This window comes from Toxorhynchites rutilus, chromosome 3, assembly GCF_029784135.1.
Source record: "Toxorhynchites rutilus septentrionalis strain SRP chromosome 3, ASM2978413v1, whole genome shotgun sequence".
Taxonomy (NCBI): Eukaryota; Metazoa; Arthropoda; class Insecta; order Diptera; family Culicidae; genus Toxorhynchites; species Toxorhynchites rutilus.
Window position 1 is genome coordinate 203,471,410 of NC_073746.1, and position 27,231 is coordinate 203,498,640.

General features: G+C 43.3%; 2 protein-coding genes and 1 pseudogene across 6 annotated transcripts in view; 1 reads left to right on the forward strand and 2 right to left on the reverse strand.

Moving 5' to 3' along the window:
- Nucleotides 1–561: 561 nt before the first annotated feature.
- On the forward strand, nucleotides 562–1,986 carry LOC129773851 (uncharacterized protein K02A2.6-like). The gene has a single exon (XM_055777509.1). The coding sequence runs from the start codon at nucleotides 562–564 to the stop codon at nucleotides 1,984–1,986; it is 1,425 nt and encodes a 474-aa protein (XP_055633484.1).
- Nucleotides 1,987–2,681: 695 nt separating this feature from the next.
- The window catches only part of LOC129775849 (uncharacterized), a 93,414-nt gene continuing 68,864 nt past the window's right edge, over nucleotides 2,682–27,231 (reverse strand). For all 5 annotated transcript variants that reach the window (XM_055780998.1, XM_055780997.1, XM_055780996.1 and 2 more), the window contains exons 4-5: nucleotides 3,637–3,722; nucleotides 2,682–3,574 (exon numbers count right to left, since the gene is read on the reverse strand). In XM_055780998.1, the coding sequence (XP_055636973.1) occupies nucleotides 3,033–3,574; nucleotides 3,637–3,722 (628 nt within the window). In that variant the 3' untranslated portion in view covers nucleotides 2,682–3,032. The remainder of the gene's footprint in view (nucleotides 3,575–3,636; nucleotides 3,723–27,231) is intronic.
- On the reverse strand, nucleotides 18,010–18,128 carry LOC129780694 (5S ribosomal RNA; annotated as a pseudogene).

Genomic DNA, 27,231 nt, shown 5'->3' on the forward strand with positions numbered 1-27,231 from the left:
GATTGGACGATTCCCTGCATCTTACCGATGTCCCGATGTGACAACTTCGGATTCTCGAAATGAGTGCGCAGGATTAATTCACGACGCTCTTTTTCGTTCGACGACATTTTTCCAAATTTACGAAAAATTGACAGTGAAGCATGGCCAACGTGATCTATCTCTAATTTATTGTAATTTATTGTATTATCTGATTGTAAGCGAAAGCTGAAGATATAATTCCTAAAAATTAAATTTCTACAGCGTTTTTTTCGTGATGCAATTTGATGTAACACACCCTTTATTACGGTCGATTCGTCAAGCAGATGAAGCAACTGAGGGCTGCCCTGGAAAATCTGCTCAAGAAAGACGTTCGTTAGTGCTGGACCAAGGACTGCCAGAAGTCATTTGAGAAATCCAAATCGATTCTACTGTCAGATCTGCTGCTCACCCACTACGACCCGTCAAAAGAGATCATCGTCGCAGCAGATGCATCAATATATGGTCTTGGCGCTGTCATCATGCATCGTTTCCAAACCGGTGAGGTAAAGGCAATCGCTCATGCCTCTCGCTCACTGATGCCTGATGAACTACGGACAAGTGGAAAAGGAAGCATTGGCTCTGATATTCGCTGTTACCCGCTTCCACAAGATGCTATATGGACGCAATTTTCTCCTGCAAACCGATCACCAAACATTGCTAAAGGTTTTCGGCTCAAAGAAAGGTATTCCAGTCTACACAGCAAACCGCTTGCAGTGCTGGGCCCTGACACTCCTGCTGTACGATTTCAACATTCAACATGTTCCTACGGACAAATTCGGCAACGCAGACTTCCTGTCCCGGCTGATGTCATCGCAGCGTCGACCGGATGTAGACTACGCGATTGCCTCCGTTCACGTGGAATCTGAGGCGAAAGCAGTTCTCGACGACACCATCAGCAACCTTCCAGTAACGCACCAAATGATCTTGGCTGAAACGATGAAGGATGCAGTTCTGCAACAAGTGGTTGGTTTCATCAATAACAGTTGGCCAGCAAACGCAAAGCAGATTACCAACCCTGATGTCAAGAAGTTCTTCGCCAGACGAGATGGACTTCAAGTCGACGACGAATGCGTTATGTTCGGCGATCGGATCGTCGTGCCATTTAGGTTTCGCAAGCGAATCATTCGTCAACTACATCGGGGACACCCTGTAATGGACCGGACGAAGTCTCTGGTGCGCAGCTACATCTACTGGCCCAATATCGACGATGATGTGGCACAGTTTGTTCGTCAATGCAGATCGTGTGCTGAAGCAGCGAAGTCTCCAACGAAAGCAACCCTGGAGTCGTGGCCCATTTCAGCCCGGCCATGGCAACGTGTTCATATTGACTTCGCTGGCCCTATTGATGGATACTACTATTTCGTCATCGTGGATGCTTATTCCAAGTGGCCCGAAATGTTCCGCAGTCGATCAATTAACACCACTGCAACTATGGACATGCTTCGTGAGACGTCTTCCCGTTTTGGCAACCCGGAATCATTGGTTTCAGATAACGGAACGCAATTCACCAGCGAGCGGTTCCAGCAATTTTGTCATGCAAATGGTATCAACCATCTCCGTACTGCTCCATACCATCCGCAGTCCAACGGCCAAGCAGAGCGATTTGTCGATTCCCTCAAGCGTGGCCTCAAGAAGCTGAGTTATGGAGAAAGTTCACCTACACTGGAGCATTTGCACACATTTCTTTCGGTGTATCGCTCTACTCCAAACCCAAATACTCCGGAATCGACGTCTCCAGCTGAAGCGTTCCTAGGAAGACCAGTACGCAACACGTTGGACCTACTAAGGAAACCTGATTCCGTTAATCAAGCTGCAAGGAACCACAAACAAGATGAGCAGTTCAATCGTCGACATGGAGCTGTTAAATGCAATTTTTCGAAGGTGACGACCTGGTCTTCGTTGAGCAGCATAGTAGAAATGCCAAGTCCTGGGTTCCTGGCCGAGTCATCGAACGGAAAGGTTCCGTAAATTGTTGCATTGTTGCTCTGGTCACAAAAGGACGACCGAGGCTTGTTAGGTCGCACATCAACCAAATGCGCCCTCGCTACGATTGTGATACTTTTGAGGGAGAGACGCAGCAACTACCATGGGAAATCCTACTCGATGAGTTTCAACCTCCAATAACACCTGCACGAGTTAATCCAGCAGTACCTTCTACATCCGTCAACACAGCACCCTCTGCATCCGATGACCCTGTTCCTATTCTAATGCAACCGGTTCTGGATCCAGCAGAAGGTACATCTGGCCCGAATCCTGGTCCGATTATTGAAGAAGTTGAGAACGACGCTACACCACCGCTTGAGCCATCCGATCAAGAAGAAATAACCCTGCGACGTTCTTCTCGTGAATCAAAACTTCCAAGATGGCTTACTTACTTTTAAGAAGGGGAGATGTAGCAGGCCTTGCTTACTTAGAAGGCTATTAGTTTTATGTATTTGATTAAAATATAGTTTGTTAGTTAACCACCAAGCAAAATAGACCTGTTTTTAGTCACTCCGAACTACCAATCTGTCACTGTGGTTACGGATACAACAAAAACGAAGACATGTCTTCAAACCCGGCATCCCTGCGAACAGTCCCTATTTATGTAATGAATTAAAAATGAAGGAAAACGTTCGAAGGTAATGTTCATAGTTAAGTAATAATAAACTAAATACATAAAATTGATAATAAAAAACAATGTTTATTCCAGTCATGCATTCCTCCATTTGTAAACATCCTCGATGACCGATTGCTAAACAGTTGCAGTATTTTTTTTTCTTTGATCATAGAATTACTACACAATCGCAAGAATTACATCATATACTTATACTAGCATAAATAAATAGTGAGTGTACCCTTCTTCACATGGCAATCTGTACATTCATGTGTTATTACCAACAATATTTTACTACGATACTTTGTACATTGTGTTTAACAGTTTTCTAGAGCAAATTTTAAGAATACAGTGGAAGAATATTTAATACATTCCTGTTTTAAAATGTCTTTTGCTTTTCTGAAAATTTAAATCAGTCTTACACGAGTGTGGACAGTTCATGTGGCGAGTTCGTGGCAGTTGCGCTGCTAATATCAAGCGTGGCAGTATTGAGATTGGCTGGCATCCCAGGGCTAACGGAACCACTCGCATCTCTCCCAACTAACCCACTGACTTTGGGAGTTGGTGGAGTTGCGGTTGCAGCTCTAATGCCCCCATACGAGGGTAGATACGAATGGTTGAAACTGATATGCGAATGATTGCCTGAGAGAGGAGTTACGGGGGTCAGCTGAGTAACTGGAGTATGGTTATGATTGGCGTGACAGTGATGTAAACTCAAATGAGTCGAATGGCCGTTTTGGTTAGCATATTGCGCTGGCTGCGAAATCGTACTAATCTGCGGCGAAAGTGTAAGGTTCAAACTAAGCGGAGTTTGACGCACGCTTATCGTTTTCTCACGTTGCCAAACGAAAACGTTGTGCACCATTGCACCTCCACAGAAGACGATACCCACACCTATCAGGATGCTAGTAACTATCGCCGGGGTCGAGTGGAACTGCGTAAAGGTGTATAGAATAATTCCTAAAACGAAATGATAGAATTATTAAAAAAGATTAACTAAGAAAATCTAGTAAAACTTTTACCTGTCAAAAAGATTGGAATAGATATGAAGAACCCACCAACGGCACACACCCGGCTGACACTCGATTTTTGTAAATACTTGTTACCTCTGGAATGGAAAGGAAGAAGATAATTCAATTAGTTTACGTTTAATTACCAGTGAGGATGTTTTACAATAAGTTTAGGTTATTATATAGCCGTTGCGCGATGAACTTTTCAAGGATTTCGGTTATCTGCCAGTATGGAGGTGAAAGATGCATCACGAGCTCACGCACTTCAGTGGCCAACCCTGGACAGAATATGTTACAATAATACCGCTTCGGATCGAGCAAGGCGATTAGAGTGGAGCAGGATCTGGTGAACACGGGGTGCTCGCGGAATTGGAGAGAGATACCAACGAACCGAGTTAATTGGAATCAGTCCATGTTGTAAAGACGTTAGGTCAAAAACTTTAAAACGTTTTATGAGGACTGAATTAATAAACATGTACACAGTGTGATAGAGAAATGCGTGCTCTAGCTCATGTTGGGATACAGTGTCCAACACTTCGGTTGAAGCCTTTCAATTGGCCATAATATTGTTATTACTTTACATTATCCTGTTGAAAGAAGTAATCACCCCAATTTCTGCACGGAAGACTACAGGTTACGTTTCAGGATGTTCAATTAAGCCATCTTGTCCATCGCCGAATCGATAAATTCCATGGTTCCAGTTCCAGAAGCCGCCATTGTTCCATACATCGACTGATTTTTTTTCTCTATTATAGTGACTTTCAACACATTTTGGCTAGTTCGTCACTTTTACTTCCATTTTTGGAAGAATGTGGGGAGTGAGAATTGATCTCGTGACCTTTAGCGTAAGAGGTATGGGTGTTACCACTACGCCAGATCGCCTCCTGCCTCCGCCGTGTTTTACTGGTGGAAACAAAGGCTGAACCTGGAGCACCGATGTTTTCATATGTCTCAGCAAACTGTAGTCGTTTTTTCATATGCATCTTTGAAATGAAAGACTTTTTACGGGCAACACGGCCTCTCAGATTGTTCCTGTATGCTACTCTCGGGGTAGTGTCTACGCAGACAGGTCTTCCAATGGTACCGACTACTTCGATAGTTAATTTAGGAATGTTTGTTTTAGGATTCTTTCGCAATGTTCGCACAATTACCCTTTCATCATCAGAAGACAGGATCCGTTTGCGCCCTATACCCTGAATATTTTCCGTGGTTCCTTCGTATTTTCACTTGTTTATGATTTTCTTTATTGTGGAGTGAGTTTTTCTGGCAGCAACTACTATTTCCCGCAATATCTTGCCTCGACAAGTCTTACTTAGGGGGTCTTCGTAGCCACTTGGTTACGCGTTCGCTTACTAAGCGGTCGATCGTGAGTGCAAACTCAGGGCCCTCAATTGACCGTCTTTGTGTTGTTATAGAATAACAACGTCCACGCAACCATCATCAGCGATAGAGATCGATCCACGGTGGAACAAAGATCGATTCATCCATACAACTGCTCTGCTCTGCAAAAAACATCGGGCTGCTGTTCTATTAATAACCCAACAATGATCAATATCAACTATCTCCGCTGTCCGGTCTGCTGAACAATGGAAGAACAGAAAGAATGCTCTTACACCTAAATGGCTACTACTGTGTAATTTACCATAATGTAATGGAACAAAAACCCTAACGCCTAAATGGCTACTACTACTGTGTAATTTACTATTTATAGAAACATAAACATACGTACATTTACATGTATGTAAATTAGTACGCTAGTTCGCAAAGATCTTACTTGCAAGGTTAGTTTGTTTTGAGAAATGTAAGGTGTACACTCAATTTTGCGATTAACTGTATGTATCCAATTTTATTTGTCAAAAAGTGTCATATATTTGATTTCCGGACAATGTATTTGCGCCTTAAGATAATGTTTAAATCTCCTAATTCCAAATGAAACCAACAAATGACAAAACATGAGTATTTTTGATTCGAATGAAAGTTTGTATTCCGTTTGGGTTGGAGGAAATATGAATTTTCCACAGCATTTGGAAATCTTTTGACTAAAGTGTTACTTTTGAAAAGGGCGTATCGATTTTAGTAAGAACCTTGTTTGAACTTTGTAGTTGTGCGTCCAGGTTGTGCGTTGAATAACTCACACATTTTTCCAACCCGATAGAACATTTGTATGTTCGATCTCACGACATTTTGATTTTTTCTCGGCATGTCCTGTGCTCGTTCATTCTGTCGTCGACTGTCTCCGAGAGTTGTAGTGCGCGTCGTGAAAAGTAATTTCTAATTGTTATACAGGGTTTTCCAAATTTAAATTCCGAAAGTAAATTGAAATAAAACACACTTAGAATTGGAATTTCGATGAAACTTTTATTTCAAATTAAAGTTTGGTTTATGCCATTGTGTGTGAAATACAACATCATTCAAATGTCCACCTAGGGCTTCCTCGCACACCTTGATCCGGAACAGGTAATTTTCGATGACTTTTCGGCACATATGGGGTGGTATCTCGGTCATAACTTCACGAATGTTGTCTTTCAAATGTTCAAGAGTTTGCGGAGAGTTGGCATAGACACGGTCTTTCGCATAACCCCACAACAAAAAGTCTAGCGGGTTCAAATCGCATGATCTGGACGGCCAATTGGCCAATTATGCGTCCCTCAAATTTCGTTCGCAATATGGCCATGTTCGGTCGTGTTGTGTGGCACGTGGCGCCGTCCTGCTGAAACCACATGTAATCCGTATCCATATCTTCAATTTGTGGCAAAAAAAAAATCGGTTAACATGCGGCCATAGCGCTCACCATTCACAGTTACCGTCTCGCCGTCCTCATTTTCAAAGAAATGAAATGGCCCGATGACTCCACCAGACCATAATGCGCACCAAACAGTGACTTTTGGTGGATGCAATGGCCTCTCAACAATCACGTGTGGATTTTCTGAACTCCATTTACGGAAATTTTGGGTGTTCACATAGCCACCGAGCTCGAAATGTGCCTCATCGCTGAAGAAAATTTGATGTGAAAATTCAGCATTTTGCTGCTGGTGTTCGTTCACCCAATCGACGTATACCCGACGCATTCCATGGTCACTACGCTCTAATTTTTGTACCAGTTGGACTTTATATTTTTTTTATTTATTTGTGGTAATTCATTTGACACTAGTCTTGATGAATAAAATTTGTAAAATAACAGTTAATTCAATACATGTCTAATTCTACTAACAAAGTGTCTAGTTAGTTCATTAAAATCAAAAAACTCTTCGACATCCGAAAACGCACGAAAACAACTTGACAGTGGTTCATTGTATCCGAAAACGGTTCTATGGAAGCTTGGTTGCAGCAACGTTGTGTTCCGAAGCGATCGATTTGGCACATGAAAGTTCAACATTGACAGTAGATCTGGAGCATCTACTTCTCCGTTAATCAATTTGGCCACTAGCGTCGATTGCTGAATTCTTCTGCGGCGCACCAGTGTGTCTAAACCCAACAATCGGCATCTATCAGGGTATGGAGGTAAATTGTCAGGATCTCTCCAAGGCAAGTTCCGTGAGGCCATGCGAATGAAACGTCGTTGAATTCGTTCAATCCTTAGGCACCATGTTACCTGATGAGGGTGCCATACTACGGATGCACTTTCCAGAATTGGACGGACAAGTGCGCAATACAATGACTTCCAGCAATATGGGTCCGAAAAATCCTTCGCTATCTTCGAAATGAACCCTAGTTGACGTGATGCTTTCGAAACGATCATAGAGCGGTGTAGATCGAAAGTCATTTTTGAGTCCAGTTGAACTCCAAGATCAGTTACGCTCGTGACTCTTGTTAAAGCGTTGCCACCTATCTTGTAATCAAATATGATTGGCTGTACAATGCGATGGAACGTGATAATCTGACATTTTTCAACGCTTAGTATCAATTTGTTTCTCTGACACCAATCGGCAAACGAAGTTAGCAAACATTGCAGAAACCAGCAGTCCGCTTCCGTGCGTACTATGACGTATAACTTCAAATCGTCAGCGAAAACCAATTTGAATCCTTTTCCAAGAGCTGAAGCAGCATCGTTGAAGAACAAAATGAACAGCAAAGGCCCGAGGTTGCTACCTTGTGGGACTCCGGATTTATTTGAAAACGGTCGTGATAAATATCCATTAATCGTCACTCTAAGTTCTCGTTCCGTAAGGTAGGATTCCAACTGCGAAGAAATTCCAAGACGGATCAGCTTGTGCAGTAGCATGTTGTGGTCAATTTTATCAAATGCTGCCTTCAAATCTGTGTAAATGACATCCACTTGTGCTTTATGCTCCATACTCGTTATGCATCGTGACGCGAAGTCCAATAAGTTAGTGGTAACCGACCGTCTAGGCACGAACCAGTGTTGGTCAGTAGATATATAGTTCTTAGTAGCCTCGAGATTCACTCCCCGTACTATAGTCTCAAACAATTTCGAGACAGCTGAGAGACTTGTGATCCCTCGGTAATTAGCGACATTATGGCGATCACCACGTTTGAAAACTGGTGTCATGAACGACTGTTTCCAGATGCGGGGAAATTCTACTTGCTGCAGCGAGCGATTGAATATGTCACTCAGTGGTCGCGCAAGAATGGCAATACAACGACAAATCACGACTGCAGGCAAACCGTCAGGGCCAGGGGTTAGCGATCGTTTGAGCTTTTTTGCAGCAAGGGAGACCATTTCCGGATTTACAACAAATATACCAAGATCTACCATATCAACGGGAACATCACGGATGGCTTCTTCAATTTCAGACCTTGAAGCGGGATTCTCTGCAAACACGGACGCAAGGTGCTCAGCGAACAACTGACTTGATTCTGTAGCCGACGTTGCTGTTATATCATTCCTTTTGGAATTAACAAAGTGCCAAAAACTACGCGGGTTTGTTTTCAAAGCGGATTGCACACGGAACACGTAGGATTTATAGAGAGAAGAATTCAAAGACCTATATGCATTACTTGCTTGTTGAAAACATTGTCTGTTGATAAGCGTACGATGACGACGTAATTGCTGTTGACAAGCATTGCGCGCGCGCTTCAGTGTACGTAAACGGTGCGAGCTCCAGACGGGCGAAACTGGCGGTTTGATTCTTGGAACATTCGTAACCAGCCAATCGTTCAAAATGGAATTAAAACGTTCGGCCATTTCGTTGACATCATTAATAGCAGAAATCATATCTCAATCAACAGTGGACAGATAGGCCAAAAGAGCAGCAAAATCGATTTTACGGAAATTTAGAGGCCGGTCCACTCTTCTTTCTATTGCTTCGACACATACCACACTCGCGGGTAGGTAGATTTCAAGCGAGGGGTGGTGCGAGTCTGTCTAGGGGGCAACAACGGAGCCGGGCAGTTATTTACATCAATATCAATATCGGGTGAACAAAAGATCAGATCGAGAATGCGATCGAGTGGATTGTGCACAAGATTTCTTTGGCACAAATAATCCATGCCATCCAAAAGTGTGCTACTGGACGAGGGTAGTTGAGAACTATCACATTGGATAACGTTATCAATCAAACGCCAACGCATGTGCGGTTGGTTGTAGTCACCGCATGTCAGGATTGATGGGATATTCAATGTATTACCCCTCACCAAGTTTATCAAATGACAAATGGGCCTTCCGGCAGCACTGTATATATCAATGTAAATATAAATTTAAACAGCAACCATTTTTTGTATCGACACACATTAAAAGTAAATCTGTTCTTCCGTGAAGCACCGCGTGTTTTAAATCCTTCCAAAGCAAATACGTGTTATCCACTTGCGCTCTGTGAAAACTCTGTCCGCCCACAGGTCATGGGCCCAGAGAAAGTTCTGGAAGGTGAAAGTATTGGGAAAAGTTATTTTGTGTTTCGGTTGTGTGCATAACGCGAGCATCTTTTGTGTTGTGGAAAGATGGCGGATTTTGGCAAACTTCCGTTTGCAAAATTGAACAACCAGAACTGGTCGAGCTGGAAATTCCACATGGAAATGTTGTTGATGCGAGAAGAAATCTGGTATGTGATCGCGGATGCCAAACCGATTCCGGTGACGGTGTAGTGGAAGAAAGATGAGCAAAAGGCTCGGTCGACTATCGGACTGTGTATAGAGGACAGTCAGTTTAGCCTAGTAAAAAATGCAAACGACGCGAGAGAATTTTGGGAGTTTTTGCGTGCGTATCACGAAAAATCAACGATGACTTCTCGCGTTTCGTTGTTGAAGAAAATGTGTTCATTGAATTTGTCCGAGTGTGGTGATTTGGAAAAGCATCTTCTGGAAATCGAAGAACTTTTTGAAAGGCTGACGATCGCGGGGCAAGATCTGCAAGAATCGCTTAAAATTGCGATGATCCTCAGAAGTTTACCCGACTCTTATAGTGGTCTGGTGACGGCTCTGGAAGGCCGGCCGGATGCCGATTTAACCATGCAGTTGGTAAAGTCGAAGTTGCTCGACGAGTATGAGCGAAGAAAGGAAAAGAGTGGTTCGAGAGGTGACGTCAACGCGATGAAAAGTGCAACGAAGCAGGGAAAGCAGATCAGTGTCGTAAAAGATCGGAAGTGTTTCCATTGTGGTAAACCGGGTCATTTTCAGCGAGATTGTCGGTTGCTAGCAAAGCAGAACAAAGATGGCGGAGAACGGAAGAGTTCCGATTTGAAACCAAATGCGAAGCAAGTCAAAAATAACTGTAGTGGTGTGTGTTTCATGGTGAGAAATGAGGCGGGCAGCTCATGGTTTATTGATAGTGGTGCAAGCTGTCACATGACTTGCGATTAAAATTTTTTCTCGAAGCTCACGAAGAAAGTCGGTCCAAGTGTTTTTTTGGCCGATGGCAAGGTGGCGAAAACTGCCGGATATGGTGAAGGTACAGTGCTCGGAATTAACGGAGATGGTGAAGTGATCGACGTGAAACTTGTTGACGTCCTGTATGTGCCATCGTTGACAAGTGGCCTCATTTCCGTGGATAGATTAACCGCAAAAGGTTTCACTGCCGTTTTCAAGGAGGAGTGGTGTGAAATCCGTGACGCTGCTGGTACGGTGGCGGTCGTAGGTGAACGATCCGGCTGCCTGTACAAACTGAAGTTGGCGGAGTTGTCGAGAAAAGCTGTGAGTAAAACACATAACCGTAACTGTCAGCATCAATGGCACCGATGTTTCGGGCATAGGGATCCTGCAGTAATGCAGTAATGAAGAATTCGTGACGAGAAACTCGGTATAGGTATGAATGTTGTCGATTGTGGTATCCGAGAATGTTGTGAGCCGTGTCTGGAAGGGAAACTCGCTCGGAATCCGATTCCGAAGACAGCAGAGAAGAAGTCGAAGCAGGTACTGGATCTGGTACACACCGACTTGTGTGGACCAATGAGGACGACGACGCCCGGAGGGAAGCGTTTTTTGATGACGATGATCGACGACTTCAGTCGTTTCACAGTCGTCTATTTGCTCGCGAAGGATGCATCGGAGAAGATAAAGGAGTATGTTCGGTACGTAGAAAATCTATTCAATAGAAAGCCACATATCATTCGCTCGGATGGCGGAGGCGAGTATGCCAACAAAGAGTTGCGGGATTTCTTCTCGCAGGAGAGAATTCAGGCACAATATTCCACAGCGTACACACCACAGCAGAATGGTGTAGCCGAGCGGAAGAATCGGAAATGGCGACGACGATGCTTCTTGATGCAGATCTGGACAAGCGTTATTGGGGTGAAGCTGTAGTAACGGCTGCTTATTTGCAGAACCGTCTTCCGTCACGATCGATTGACAAGACTCCGTATGAAAAGTGGTATGGGAGGCAACCAGTACTTAGTCATTTGAAAGTCTATGGTTGTCCTGCTTATGTTCATATCCCCGACGTTAAACGAGGAAAGTTTGACAGTAAGGCGAGCAAGTTGCGGTTCATCGGTTACTCTGACGTGCATAAGGGTTACCGTTTTGTTGATACATTGACTAACAAGATAACAATAAGCCGCGACGCAAAGTTTTTGGAGATGTGCGACGAATCATCTAACAGATCGGATTCACAAGCGACATCTAATGAAGAAGTGCCTTGTAGGGATATTGAGTGGCCTCTCCCAGAGGTTATTGCGAGAAAGCCAGCAGAAGAAGGTGAATTTTCTGGAACAGGTGAAGACGAAGAATCGTTCGATGAAGACGAAGAAGATAAAGTGAGTGTAGAATCTGAAAGCCGTCGTACCCGCGGCGTGTTACCGAATCGTTGGTCGGATTATGTGGTAGGTGCTGTAACGCAGAAAACCGAGGATCCGATTACGTTTCAGCAAGCAGTGTCCAGTTCAGATCGAGTTTCGTGGAAGGCAGCAATTGATAGCGAAATGCAGTCGCATAAGCAGAACGAAACGTGGGACTTGGTGCCACTTCCGAAGGGCAAGAAGGTTGTGGGTAGCCGCTGGGTGTTCAAAGTTAAACGAAATGAATCGAACGAGGTGATCCGCTACAAAGCTAGGATCGTGGCGCAAGGGTTCACACAGTGTTATGGTGTAGATTACGACGAAGTTTTCGCCCCTGTGACCAAGCATGCTACACTTCGAGTCCTGTTGTCCCTAGCTGGAAGAAAAGCAATGGCGTTGAAGCATTTAGACATCCGGACTGCATATCTCTATGGAGAGATCGACGAGGAGATATATATGCGTCAACCGACTGGCTACGAGGTTCAAGGCAAGGAGGAGATCGTTTGTCGCCTTCGTAAGAGCATATATGGACTGAAACAGTCCGCTCGATGTTGGAACCGGAAGTTAACTGGTGTTCTTAATGAATTGGGTTTCCAAGCATGTTCCGCTGATCCGTGTTTGTTCGTGGAAAGAAAATCTACCTGATCGTTTACATGGATGATTTTCTGGTCGGAAGTGAATGCGAGTAGGAGATATCTCGCGTTCAGAGGCAGCTGAGTAAGCATTTCGAAATTGTTGATCTCGGCGATGTAAAGTACTTCCTCGGGCAGGAAATACGGAGAGAAAATGGAGTATTCAATGTTAGCTTGACGAATTACATTGCACAACTGATTATTAGAACAGGTCTTAGCGAAGCGAAAATAGCGAAAACACCCATGGATCCGGGTTATCTGAAAGACGAGGTTAGCAGTAAACCGTTCGAAGATGGTACAAAGTACAGAAGCGTTGTAGGTGCACTACTCTATATTGCGGTATGTGCACGCCCGGACATTGCGACAAGTGTCGGGATTTTAGGTCGGAAATTCAGTGCTCCCACGGAAGCCAACTGGACAGCAGCGAAACGTGTAGTACGTTACCTAAAAGGTACGAAGAAATGGAAACTGCAACTTGGAGGTAAAAATGCTGAAGCATTGGTGGCATTTTCGGATTCGGATTGGGCAGGAGATAAGAGAACGCGAAAATCAACGACTGGATACGTTGTGTACTACGCAGGAGGAGCAGTCTGCTGGGTGAGTCGTCGGCAGAGTTGTGTAACGCTGTCGACAATGGAGGCCGAGTATGTCGCTCTAGCTGAGACGTGTCAGGAGGTTATCTGGCTGAGGCGACTACTCGAAGATTTTGGCGAACATCAAGTGACAGCAACAGTGGTCAATGGAGACAACAAAGGCTGTTTAAGCTTCGCACGTTCAGCAAGATCCAGCAAACGTTCCAAGCATATTGAGACCAAACATCATTTCGTTAAGGACCTGTGCGACAGAGGCGAGGTGGTGCTACAGTACTGCCATACGGACCAGATGCGAGCCGATGTGCTCACGAGGCCCTTAGGTTTCGTAAAGCACCAACAGTTTGCAGAACAGTTGGGATTGGTGAAATCGACCGAAAGTAATGGAGAGGATTAAACATTGAGGAGGAGTGATGGGATATTCAATGTATTACCCCTCACCAAGTTTATCAAATGACAAATGGCCGGCAGCACTGTATATATCAATGTAAATATAAATTCAAACAGCAACCATTTTTTGTATCGACACACATTAAAAGTAAATCTGTTCTTCCGTGAAGCACCGCGTGTTTTAATTCATCCTTCCAAAGCAAATACGTGTTATCCACTTGCGCTCTGTGAAAACTCTGTCCGCCCACAAGGATAACATCATCGTTTGAACATTTATTGCATAACTCATTCATGGAGGCAAGGTGGTCGTTAATTACGCCGACATCTTGACTCCTATCCGGTGGGATGTAGATTGCACATATCAAGAGCGTCCTACCCTTTATCGTCGAGGAAACACATATTTGCTCCAGGCGTTGCCCACTCATAGTGTTCACAACTCGGCTCACATATCGCTGTGCAATAGCAATCAGGACACCACCAAAACGAGATTTATTGCTGTTGGCAGGGCTTCGGTCGCAACGGAAAACACTGAAAGCGGTACCAAAAAGCTGTTGCGAGGTAATGCAATCGTCCAGTCCAGTCTCGGTCATGATGATCACGTCAAAATTACAGTCACTTGCTTCTTGAAACAGCTCTTCCGTTTTTGTCCTCAGACCACGTACATTTTGATATTAGATCGAAATATCATCCACGCGGTTAATGCACTGCAACGTATAATCATTGAGAGTGGGAGGGGGTGCAAATTCGACTAAATACTCGCCTTTGGCGGGAACCTGTTGGTTCCCACCGTCCACATAACATCGCATTCTTTTCAAATCACTATCGGAGTTGCTGTGTCCTGCGCGGTTGCAAGAGGGGTCTCTCGTGTTGTAGTGATCACACGTCGAGTCACGTTTTTTGGCTACACCATAAATTCCCTAAACAGCAAACCGTCGGGCCAATTTTCAGCATTGAGGGCTTGTGGCTTTAGAGCTGGGTTGACACCAATTTTGAACGACACGAAGGTCATGCTTGAAATATCTCTTCCTTTAGGCACGAGTCGAATGACTTAATTGGATCGTTAGAATTCAGACAACGGGAAACGATTTTTTCGACATCATTCTCAGTGATCATGGGTTGAAATCCAGACAGATAGAGCCAAAACATTGGTGGCGGAGCTGCGGGTGTGATGAAAGGGATGGAAAGATCTTCAAAATGCATAGCCTTTGTGCCTTTGTTTGCGGCTGGTCGAGTGGTATGGTCATCCTCGCCACGGCGACGCTTCACACTCAGTTTTGGGTAAATTGGTGTCCTATTCTCATTTGCTGCGATGTTCATCGGCGCCAATGCGCCTGGAGGGCCAATGGAAATAGAATCAACCTTTTTGTTCAATTCTTCCACTAAGCCGGATATTTGCTGTAGTTGTGAAGCGATGCCATTCGTTTCTGACGGCTGTGAACAGCCCAATTCGGCTATATAGGCACGAACGCTTCTCCCTTTCAGTACATTCCGACAAGCAGGACAGATGAATACCACCTTTCCTTGCGTGAAAATATCCTTGCAAAACCGTAGATTCATACCACAACATTGCTGGCTAATGTGGAAGTATGTTTCACAGAGGCCACAGCACACTGGTTCCAGATCGTTGATCTCCAATGTACAAGCACCGCATTGTTGTTTATTCATTTCTACTTTAGATACTTTTTCCTAACAGTCTGTCGAGGTGATAGCGAAGGCAGTCAGTTGAATTCACACAATAGACCACTGTTAGAGGGATTCAGTTATCACGATGGAGTCTGCAGAGTGTATCGCTAACTTCGCAATAAAATCGCAAAAATACTCGATACGGAAGTAGAATCTGCTGTACTCCACTTTTCCGATGAGACGCGGACAATAAACAATCTTTCAATCACGAAGCTAACACGATTAACGACGATAGTACGTATATTAGAACAAAAATCTCAGCGTAGACTCAAAATAAACAATCAGCTCTCATATCGAATGGAGTTGATGATGATATATGATATATGGATGTAGGTGCAAGTCCAAATACAAAATTCGCCACAATGATGTGTTTGACATGCCCAATTACTAAGCACGCCGTGGAATCGAAACATTCGGGACATCCTCCACACTGGCAGTAACAGCAGCAATATTTTCGGCCGAACGCACATTACGATGATGCACAGGTTCCACAACAGATCCAGTTTGTTCGAATTTACGCACTACATTAGCGATTGTGTGCTCTGTAGGCCGTCCATGACGACCAAAATCCGTCCGTAATGCTCGAAAAACATTTGCCGGTTTTTCATCATTTTTATAGTATAATTTAACAAAATTAACACGATGTGCGATGCTAAAACGATCCATATTGTAAACTGGCAGACATTCAACTAACGATATGACGCTATCGTTGACAGCTATGTCAAACGGTTGTCAGCACAGGGCTGTATACTTTCGGAAGCCCTAAATGGAAAACCCTGTATGTTACAATTAAAATAATTTAGTGTTGATTTGTTGATAAAAGTTTCGAATCAATACAAAGGAACAACGGATATATAGTTCACATAAACACATCACATAAAGGTAATTAATAAAACCGATAAAACCCAAAAACGGTGATACACATGTGCTAATGCTACTAATGCTGTTGATCACGTCCGACCAACGGGTCTTTGGGTCTTGGCTCTTTTCTATAGGCCCGCACGGAGAAACTGAGGCAGATCGCGCAGGAAGAAGGCCCTGACGAGGGACGATCGCATGTGGCGCTACTCTAGCCAAATACTGGCCAGCGTTCACCGTTTGATAATTACGCGCCCCAAAAACAGCAAGTACCGTATACTCACCAAATAAACCACTCACACACTCCCCCACAAATCAAACCCAACGAATAAATACGATTGTTTCAAATATACCCAGTTTTGAGAACATTTCCGCAACAAACAGCCCTCAATTATCTTCCTGTTGTTCGACACTCGGGTTTGACCGGAACCGCAAGGCCTCGCTCGCAGACAGTGGCCAAAATTACAAGCATAGCAACCTTTGAGCCACCGTCAGTGAGATTCGGATTTTTTTTTTATCCAAAATATATATTTTTATTAAGGCTCATATGGCGTCAGCCTAACGGGGCCGGGAGTTCAATATTTCGACAATGTTTGCTTACAACTATGTTAGTAATATGTAACCGATTACTCGCGGTTGGCTCGAGGTTAGTATTACAAGTGTTCTCATAATTGGTATGTTGCATTCTTCGATGCTCTGTACGTGTGCCCGACACGGGATACCTCCTATTGGGATGCAGCTGACCATTAATCAGCAACGCCCCCCTAGTCTGTACCCCATATCTAGCGTGGTGCGTCTTTCTCGACTCGAGGAATCCAGGATAGAATGGTCACTAGCCGGCGCAATCATCAGCTCGTGTAGAGTTGTCATAAGCGGTACAACCTTTGGCTCTTGTTGAATGATCAGTGGACTGCACAACCTTTGGCCCGTGTATCTGTAAAGAGTGTGTGTATGTATTGCCGCGACTAAGTAAAAGTTTATCGTTTGGATAGGAGGGATATGAAACGGGGACACAACGAAGGAAACATCATTAAACGTTGACATCGGCGTTTCTGAGGAACAGGTATAGATGAAGCAGAAGATCAGGATCACGGCTACCTAAGAAATCCCCGACGGGGATATCCGATTGTCTGCCTTGTGCTCTCAGTGCTCTAGAGAGCTGAGAGCGAGCAGCATGGAACCGGATACACGACCAGACAACATGCTCGATGTCGTGATAGCCATCGCCACAATCACAAAGATTGTTTGCTGCGAGCCCAATGCGATAGAGATGCGCGTTTAGGTTGTAGTGATTGGACATAAGCCGAGATATCACGCGAATGAAATCACGACCTACATTCAATCCCTTGAACCATGCACTCGTCGAGACCTTAGGGATAATCGTGTGTAACCCAACGACCGAACTCATCTTCACTCCACATGCGCTGCCAACTTACGAGCGTATGCTGACGAGGAATGTGGAAAAATTCATTATAAGCAATTTGCCTTTCAAAAAGTGTGCCTTCTAAAGCGCCCACCCTAGCTAGCGAGTCCGCTTTCTCATTCCCCGGAATCGAGCAATGAGAAGGAACCCATGCTAAAGTAATCTTGAATAATTTTTCGATCAAAACACTCAATAGTTGTCTTATTCTTGTTAGGAAATAAGATGAGCATTTATCAACTTTCATTGAGCGGATTGCCTCTATTGAGCTGAGACTGTCTGAAAAAATAAAATAATGGTCGATGGGCAATGTTTCAATGATCCCTAATGCGTAATATATCGCACCCAGTTCAGCGACATACACGGAACAAGGATCTTTGAGTTTGAAAGAGGCACTGGAATTTTCATTGAAGATGCCGAAGCCAGTAGACCCGTTTATGAATGAACCGTCAGTAAAGAACATTTTATCAGATCTAACTTTCCCATATTCTGCCGAAAATATCGGCGGAATAGAATCGGAGCGTAGGTGATCTGGGATTCCATGGATTTTTTGTCGCATGGACAGATAAAAAATGACAGAGGAATTGCAGAAGTATGGGAAGCAAACTTGGTTGGAGATGCCTGGTGAAGGGTGCACGTCGTTAAAATGCCAACGACACGCGACGATCCCAAGCGGTCTCCCATCTAAGTACTGATCGCACCCGATGTTGCTTAACTTCGGTGATCGGACGAGAACCGGTGTTTTCAACATGGTATGATCGTTGAGGGAGAGATTCGGATTTTAATGAATCGTGTGTCGTTGGCGACTAGTGAGCATTTGTTCTTATTTTCCGTTCCTGCTTACCAGAGTTCCATTGGTCCCTACATAAGACGAAAGGCAGCATGACTTAAAGAGTATCCTCTCGCGCATAGCCGGGGTGTAACAAAATTCATAAAATTTCTTGAACATGGCGGTATAACACTACAAACATATTAAAAGAGCCTATTTACTATAAAAAAATACAAAAAATTTGAAATATATTTTTTAAATATCTCGAAAATGGCTGCATTTAGAAGGAGATTGATGAAGAGCTTTTTTTTTTGTTTTAAATCACATCAGAATTCATAATTTGTGGCTAAAAATGATTGTTAACATAACTACATAAAGTTGGGGGTCTCCGTAGCCACATTGGTTGCACGTTCGCTTAGTAAGCGATCGATCGTGAGTTCAAAACTCAGGTCCCTCATTGACCATCTTTGTGTTGTTACAGAATAACTACGTCCACGCAACAATCATCAGCGATGGAGATCGATCCACGGTCGAAATAAGATCGATTCATCCATACAACTGCTCTGCTCTGCAAGACACATCGGGCTGCTGTTCTATAAATAACTCAACAATGATCAATCAACTGTCTCCGCTGTCCGGTGGTCCAACTGGATAATGGAAGAACAGAAAGAATATTCTTACGCCTAAATGGCTACTGTGTGAATGTACCATATGTAATGGTATAGAAGGAATACTGGCGAATGACAACTGTGTAATGTGCTAATTATAGATATGATAACCATGTGACATGTACACGATTAAAAATTCGGCTCTGTTACATCTAAAATGCTAATGAGCCTTGAATAAATGAATGGGATAAAAAAAAAATAACTACATAACTTCTATTTTATATGAAAAAATTAAAAATATGCATTTTAGATATTACAAATAAAAGTTTCTTTTTTGTAAATAAAAAAAGAGTACTAATTTTATTTGGTGTATATTTTTCACGTTTTATCATCAATACTCTATAATGTGCGATTCACATAGAACGTTACGGAAAAGAACGTCCACGTTCCCCGTCACCGTCTCCACCAATTCACACATGCAGTCTACGCATGCAGCAGTACCGTCACGTCAAATGTCAAACAAATGATTTATTCAATGTTATTCATGGTGTCGCCACCTACAGCAATATTAAATTGCAATGCCCTATTTCGAATCAGCATGCCTAGAACCAGTTCTAAAATTGTTAAAGATTCAATGACAATCATTGAATTATATTATTTCAATGCTTAAACCTCGTAGTCCCGATCCTTATTCAACAATAATAATATATACACTATTCTCCTCAGCTAGTCGCGAATGATTTTGACTCCGAAATTTGGAACAAAGAGATATGTTGGTATAAAAATATAACCAAAATCAAAACAAAAGCCGAGACACAAAGTTCAGACAGAAACCCAACGAACCGTCCGCCTCCGTCAATTATTCTTTTCTACAAATCTTGCCAGTCGTTTTCGTTGAACGTATGCTGACGGGTAGTTACGTTGCCGTTGTATGTGAATCTTTTTTTGTTTTATCCAAAATATATATTTTTATAAAGGCTCATATGGCGTCAACCTGACGGGGCCGGGAGTTCAATATTTCGACAATGTTTGCCTTATAACTATGTTAGTAATATGTAACCGATTACTCGAGGTTAGTATTACAAGTGTTTTCGTAATTGTGATGTTGCTGTCTTCAATGATCTGTACCTGTGCCCGACACGGGATACTTCCTATTGGGATGCAGCTGACCATTAATCAGCAACGCCCCCCTAGTCTGTACCCCATATCTAGCGTGGTGCGTCTTCTCGAGGAATCCAGGATAGAATGGTCACTAGCCGGCGCAATCATCAGCTCGTGTAGAGTTGTCAATCTTTGGCTTTTGTTGAATCATCAGTGGACTGCACAACCTTTGGCCCGTGTATCTGTAAAGAGTGTGTGTATGTATTGCCGCGACTAAGTAAAAGTTTATAGATCGGATTGGAGGGATACGAAACAGGGACACAACGAAGGAAAAATCATTAAACGTTGACATTGGCGTTCCTGAGGAACAGGTATAGATGAAGCAGAAGATCAGGATCACGGCTACCTAAGACATCCCGGACGGGGATATCCGATTGTCTGCCTTTTGCTCTCAGTGCTCTAGAGAGCTGAGAGCGAGCAGCATGGAACCGGATACACGACCAGACAATATGCTCGATGTCGTGGTAGCCATCGCCACAATCACAAAGATTGTTTGCTGCGAGCCCAATGCGATAGAGATGCGCGTTTAGGTTGTAGTGATTGGACATAAGCCGAGATATCACGCGAATGAAATCACGACCGACATTCAATCCCTTAAACCAAGCTTTCGTCGAAACCTTAGGGATAATCGTGTGTAACCAACGACCGAACTCATCTTCACTCCACATGCGCTGCCAACTAACGAGTGTGTCCTGACGAGGAATGTGAAAAAATTCGTTATAAACAATTTGCCTTTCAAAAAGTGCGCCCACCTTAGCTAGCGAGTCCGCTTTCTCATTCCCCGGAATCGAGCAATGAGAGGGAACCCATGCTAAGGTAATCTTGAATAATTTTGACGTAGGATTACGTCTTTCGGGAACATACTGGGGTACAAATTGAAAATCGAAAATCGAGCGCAACGTGAAAATTGTCCAATTTCAAATGCTTATTGCTCAGTCATTTCATGATGGATTGATGAGATTTTTGCGTCAATCAATTTTGGCATTCCATAACAATTTTTTACATTGAATAAAATAATATATGTCATGAAACTAACTATCGAACAATTGAAAAATCTCAACCCATATCCTAACGGAAATACCCACTTCTGATAGGTCGAAATTGACGACATATGCAGCAGGTCCCAAACAGAGACATCAAAACCAAGCTGCCTAGGGGAAATTGGCATTGCAGATACATGAAAGTAGAGGGAGCTTTTTTTTCCCACCGACATGTATTCCCTAATAGAGATTTCAAATCCATGGTGTCTAGGAGAAATCAGCATGTAAATACCCTCGATAGTTTAACTAACGACGCGCACAAATGGATAGTGCTCATTGTAACTAGCGTGGGCATTGCTGATTGCATACGTGCTGGTGAATAAGTTGGGAGCGATGAACAAGTGTTTTTTCGTTCCAATAAGAATCTTTAGATTGAAGAATGATGTTTCAATGAACTGAAGAGAACTTATTAATTTAAATTTGGAACTTTTATGTTGGTTGCTTCGTAAAACTTTTAGCACAACTGTAAGTGTAAAATTGTGTATGGTAGCTATTGTGTTAAAATGACTTGAAATATGAAACTGTTTTTTTCTCCCAAGGTGTTCATGCGACAAGCAAAATTGGAAAAATGAAGGAATATTCGAAAAAGTTATTTCACATATGCTCTACATATCGTATTGGGTGCTGTCAGCCCAATTAAAATTCGTATTGAGGCATGTAGCATCGTGTTCCATTGGATTTAAAGCGAAAAGGAAATGGGTTGAATATACACTCAGAAAATAAAAAATTATGAATGAAATTACTTTTCCATTTCAAATATATTTTCTCTATACTAAAGTAATACATTTTTTCTGGTGAGAAAAATTGGGTTCGATAATGATAATTATCTTATATTGCTTTGATGAGCTTTTTTTCTTTATTTCATCCATACATAACACAGGCGCCATCGTCCAGGACCACAGAGGGCGGCTTTGGTACGTGATACGCACCATCTAATGACTAATCACCATCCTTCTATCATTATCACTCGGTTATGGACACTGGTGGAGTGAACAAACAATACCTAACAACCAGACAAAACGGACCCAAATCATTATCGAAGAGTTTAACAATGTAATTCTTCAAACATATCTAAAATCAGCGTGTAGTAGATAGCCCAACGGAATCCTACGTCAACTACGCGGTCGTGTCTTGGACACAACCCTCCTGTGACTTTTTCGACCAAAACACTCAATAGATGTCTTATTCTTGTTAGGAAATAAGATGAGCGTTTATCAACTTTCATTGAGCGGATTGCCTCTATTGAGCTGAGACTGTCTGAAAAAATAAAATAATGGTCGATGGGCAATGTTTCAATGATCCCTAAAGCGTAGTATATCGCACCCAGTTCAGCGACATACACGGAACAAGGATCTTTGAGTTTGAAAGAGGCACTGGAATTTTCATTGAAGATGCCGAAGCCAGTGGACCCGTTTATGCATGAACCGTCAGTAAAGAACATTTTATCAGATCTAACTTTCCCATATTCTGCCGGAAATATCTCCGGAATATAATCGGAGCATAGATGATCTGGGATTCCATGGATCTTTTGTCGCATGGACAGATCAAAATTGACAGAGGAATTGCAAAAGTATGGGAAGCAAACTTGGTTGGAGATGCCTGGTGAAGGGTGCACGTCGTGGGTAAGGTACTCATGGTATAAAGGCATAAAACTTGACTGAGGAGTCAGTTGGAGTAGATTTTCGAAGTTATCAATCACCAATGGATTCATGATCTTGCAACGGATGAGAAATCTGTAGGATAATTCTGTGAACCGAAGAGTAAGCGGGGGTACTCCTGCCAAAACTTCGAGACTCATCGTATGTGTCGAATGCAAACACCCCATGGCTATACGCAAGCAACGATATTGTATTCTCTCCAGCTTGAGAATATGAATCCTGGCAGCTGATCGGAAGCAAAAACTGCCGTATTCTAACACTGATAATATCGTTGTTTTGTATAACTGAATGAGGTCTCCTGGATGGGCACCCCACCATGTTCCGGTTATTGTTTGGAGAAAATTGATTCTTTGCTGGCATTTCTGTTTCAAATACGCAATGTGTATTCCCCAGGTACATTTAGAGTCAAAATATACTCCAAGGTATTTGAAAAACATCGAGTGCCTGATCGCTTTGCCGGATAGGTGAAGCTGGAATTGGGCGGGTTCGTGCTTCCTAGAAAAAAGGACCATTCCGGTTTTCTCCGTAGAGAATTCGATACCCAGCTTGAGAGCCCACGTGAACAGGTTGTTCAGGGTATCTTGCAAAGATTTTTGCAGAACGGCGGGATTAGTACCCGTGTTGGAAATAACTCCATCGTCTGCAAGTTGTCTCAACGTGCAATCTCTAGTTAGACAATCATCTATATCATTGACGTAAAAACTGTACAAGAGGGGGCTTAGGCAGGAGCCTTGTGGCAGGCCCATAAAACTGTATCGAGAAGATTTCAAGCTGCCATGATTGAAAAACATGTGCTTTTCTGAGAGTAAATTGTACAGGAAATTATTCAGAATTGGCGAAAGTCCACGATTATGAAGCTTCTCTGAGAGAATTTCCATGGAAACTGAATCAAATGCCCCTTTGATATCGAGAAAAACGGAAGCCATTTGTTCTTTGCGAGCAAATGCGATTTGTATTTCAGAAGATAGCAGCGCGAGACAATCGTTCGTCCCTTTACCTCGGCGGAAGCCAAACTGCGTATTTATATTTTATGAATGTTTTCATAAAAATTGCATGGTAGAATAATTGACGTAACGTGACGTGAACGTGACGTGGATGTTGTATGTGAATCGCACTTAACTCTTTCTAAGACACTATTTCGATACGACTCATAATTTCTTGGACCGCTATCCAACTCTTGACGAGTAAAGTTCAGTGTCGGTATTGTGCGTTGCCACTTTTGCTATTGTGCTATTGGTACGAGTGAATCGTGTACGAGTGAAGGTCATTGCTGTCCGCTTTCGACCTGACCTTTTGTGAAGTGGAACGAAGGAACAAAGGAAGCAGCGCTCTTGCAGCCGGCATAACGGGATCGCCATCGCGTGACTGTCGCAAACGGGATTCATCATCACGTGGCTGCGTAAGCTACTCTTGCGCTATTGTGTTGTCTCCGTAGCGCGTAGCCTCGGTCTCTCCCTGATTAGGGCAGTAGAGCGCATTTTTTTTTTCCAAAATATATATTTTTATAAAGGCTCATATGGCGTTAGCCTCACGGGGCCGGGAGTTCAATACAATTTTTCTTATTATCTATGTTAGTAATATGTAACCGATTCGCGAGTAATCGGTTGGCTCGAGGTTAGTATTACAAGTGTTTTCGTAATTGGGATGTTGCTGTCTCCAATGCTCTGTACGTGTGCCCGACACGGGATACTTCCTATTGGGATGCAGCTGACCATTAATCAGCAACGCCCCCCTAGTCTGTACCTCATATCTAGCGTGGTGCGTCTTTCTCGACTCGAGGAATCCAGGATAGAATGGTCACTAGCCGGCGCAATCATCAGTTCGTGTAGAGTTGTCATGATCGGTACAACCTTTGGCTCTTGTTGAATGATCAGTGGACTGCACAACCTTTTGCCCGTGTGTCTGTAAAGAGTGTGTGTATGTATTGCCGCGACTAAGTAAAAGTTTATCGATCGAACAGGAGGGATATGAAACGGGGACACAACGAAGGAAACATCATTAAACGTTGACATCGGCGTTTCTGAGGAACAGGTATAGATGAAGCAGAAGATCAGGATCACGGCTACCTAAGATATCCCGGACGGGGATATCCGATTGTCTGCCTTGTGCTCTTAGTGCTCTAGAGAGCTGAAAGCGAGCAGCATGGAACCGGATACACGACCAGACAACATGCTCGATGTCGTGGTAGCCATCGCCACAATCACAAAGATTGTTTGCTGCGAGCCCAATGCGATAGAGATGCGCGTTTAGGTTGTAGTGATTGGACATAAGCCGAGATATCACGCGAATGAAATCACGACCTATGTTCAATCCCTTGAACCATGCCCTCGTCGAAACCTTAGGGATAATCGTGTGTAACCAACGACCGAACTCATCTCCACTCCACATGCGCTGCCAACTTACGAGCGTATACTGACGAGGAATGTGGAAAAATTCATTATAAGCAATTTGCCTTTCAAAAAGAGTGCCTTCTAAAGCGCCCACCTTAGCTAGCGAGTCCGCTTTCTCATTCCCCGGAATCGAGCAATGAAAGGGAACCCATGCTAAGGTAATCTTGAATAATTTTTCGACCAAAACACTCAATAGTTGTCTTATTCTTGTTAGGAAATAAGATGAGCGTTTATCAACCTTCATTGAGCGGATTGCCTCTAATGAGCTGAGACTGTCTGAAAAAATAAAATAGTGGTCGATGGGCTATGTTTCAATGATCCCCAGTGCGTAGTATATCGCACCCAGTTCAGCAACATACACGGAACAAGGATCTTTGAGTTTGAAAGAGGCACTGGAATTGTCATTGAAGATGCCAAAGCCAGTGGACCCGTTTATGAATGAACCGTCAGTAAAGAACATTTTATCAGATCTAACTTTCCCATATTCTGCCGAAAATATCGGCGGAATAGAATCGGAGTAGAGCGCATTATTGGAACAACTTATATATTAAGGTACAAATATTTATTATTAATATTATTATTCAATTCATTTGTTCATTGTTTAATATTATTATCATAATTTTTTTTTGCTATTTTTTTTAAGATTATTGTTAAAATCAATAATAATTTAGAAATAAGACAGAAATTTTTGTAAAATGGAGAATAGTGGAGGATCTCCAGAGATGGAGATCTCCGATAATGAATCTCATACAAGATCTGGGAAAAAACATAAACGAGTCCCTCATAAGGAAGATAATTCTTCTGGGGACGAATCCGCTCATCCTACCAAGCCCCCCTCTAAGAAAATTGCAAGCCTCCCTTCTCAACCCACTGTTACTTCCACTCCACCTCTCCCATCATCGATTTCGCTTCCCCCTTCTGATGCTTCCGATCCAACCCAATCCTCGTCCTCATCGTCATCCTCGTCCTCGTCCTCGTCCTCGTCTTCCCCCTCTGTTGCTTCCGCTCCACGTGTCAGAGTTTATCCAGAAGATGCACCTGGAACTGGCCCTTGGGTTGTTTTCCTCCGGCCAAAACCGAAAGGAAAAAACCTTAACGTGATTCAGATCATGAAAGATCTGGCCAGATACACTTCTGTATCTGAAATTCGCAAGGTTAGACCGAACAAATTGCGAGTTGTCGTGAATGAACGGAAACACGCAAACGAGATTGTTGCTGATCAACATTTCACTCTCGAATATCGAACATTTATACCCTCCCATAACGTAGAAATGAGGGGGTGATAACTGAAACGGGTCTGACGAGCGAACAAATAAAAGCAGAAGGAAAAGGCAAGTTCAAGAAGCTTCCCTCAATGGAAGTGAAAATCTTGGACTGTCGCCAACTCGGGAAACTTTCCCATGATGGGGACCAAACTAAATTTACGCCGTCCGACTCTTTTCGAGTCACCTTTGCTGGTGCCGCCCTCCCTGACTACGTTATGGTGGACAAATTGAGACTACCTGTGCGACTCTTCGTGCCAAAGCCCATGACTTGCAACAAATGCAAGTCAGTTGGTCCCACTTCGGATTATTGTGCCAACAAGGAGCGCTGTGCCACTTTCGGAGAGCAACATGAGGGGAAATCCTGCAGTGCGACTGAGCATAAATGTCCATATTGCGGGGGATCCCCACACGAGCTCTCAGTTTGTGAAAATTACAAGAGTCGCTGGGAGAAACAGAAGCGCTCTTTAAAGGAACACTCGAAGCGCACATTTGCGGAAATTTTGAAGGGCGCTTCGCTACTGACCCAACAACAAGAACGACCAATCTCAACACACAATACCTTTTCCACGTTGCCAGTTGATGAAATGGAAGCGGACGCAGCTAGCGGGGGCACACCGTTTATTTTCAAAGGGAATCCCGGCGCAAAAATGTGACCACTCCCAAAGTTCAAGAACAAGTCCCCACGGTTATATCCTCTGTTAGCTTGCCTTAAAAATCGAGTGCAGCGGACAAACAAAACCAGGTTCCTCCTGGCTTCCGTGGGAATATTTCATCTTCGAACGACCCAGTACTCGAGGGGACATCAAAAACCCCAACTGTCCCTGTTTCGCTGTCAAGCTCAACTTCCCAATCGGGATTTATAAAGTTGTCTGACCTTTTGGATCAAATTTTCACGTGTTTTAATGTTTCCGACTCCATCAGAACCCTTGTCATCTCAATGCTTCCAGTATTAAAGACAATTTTGCAACAATTGATGCA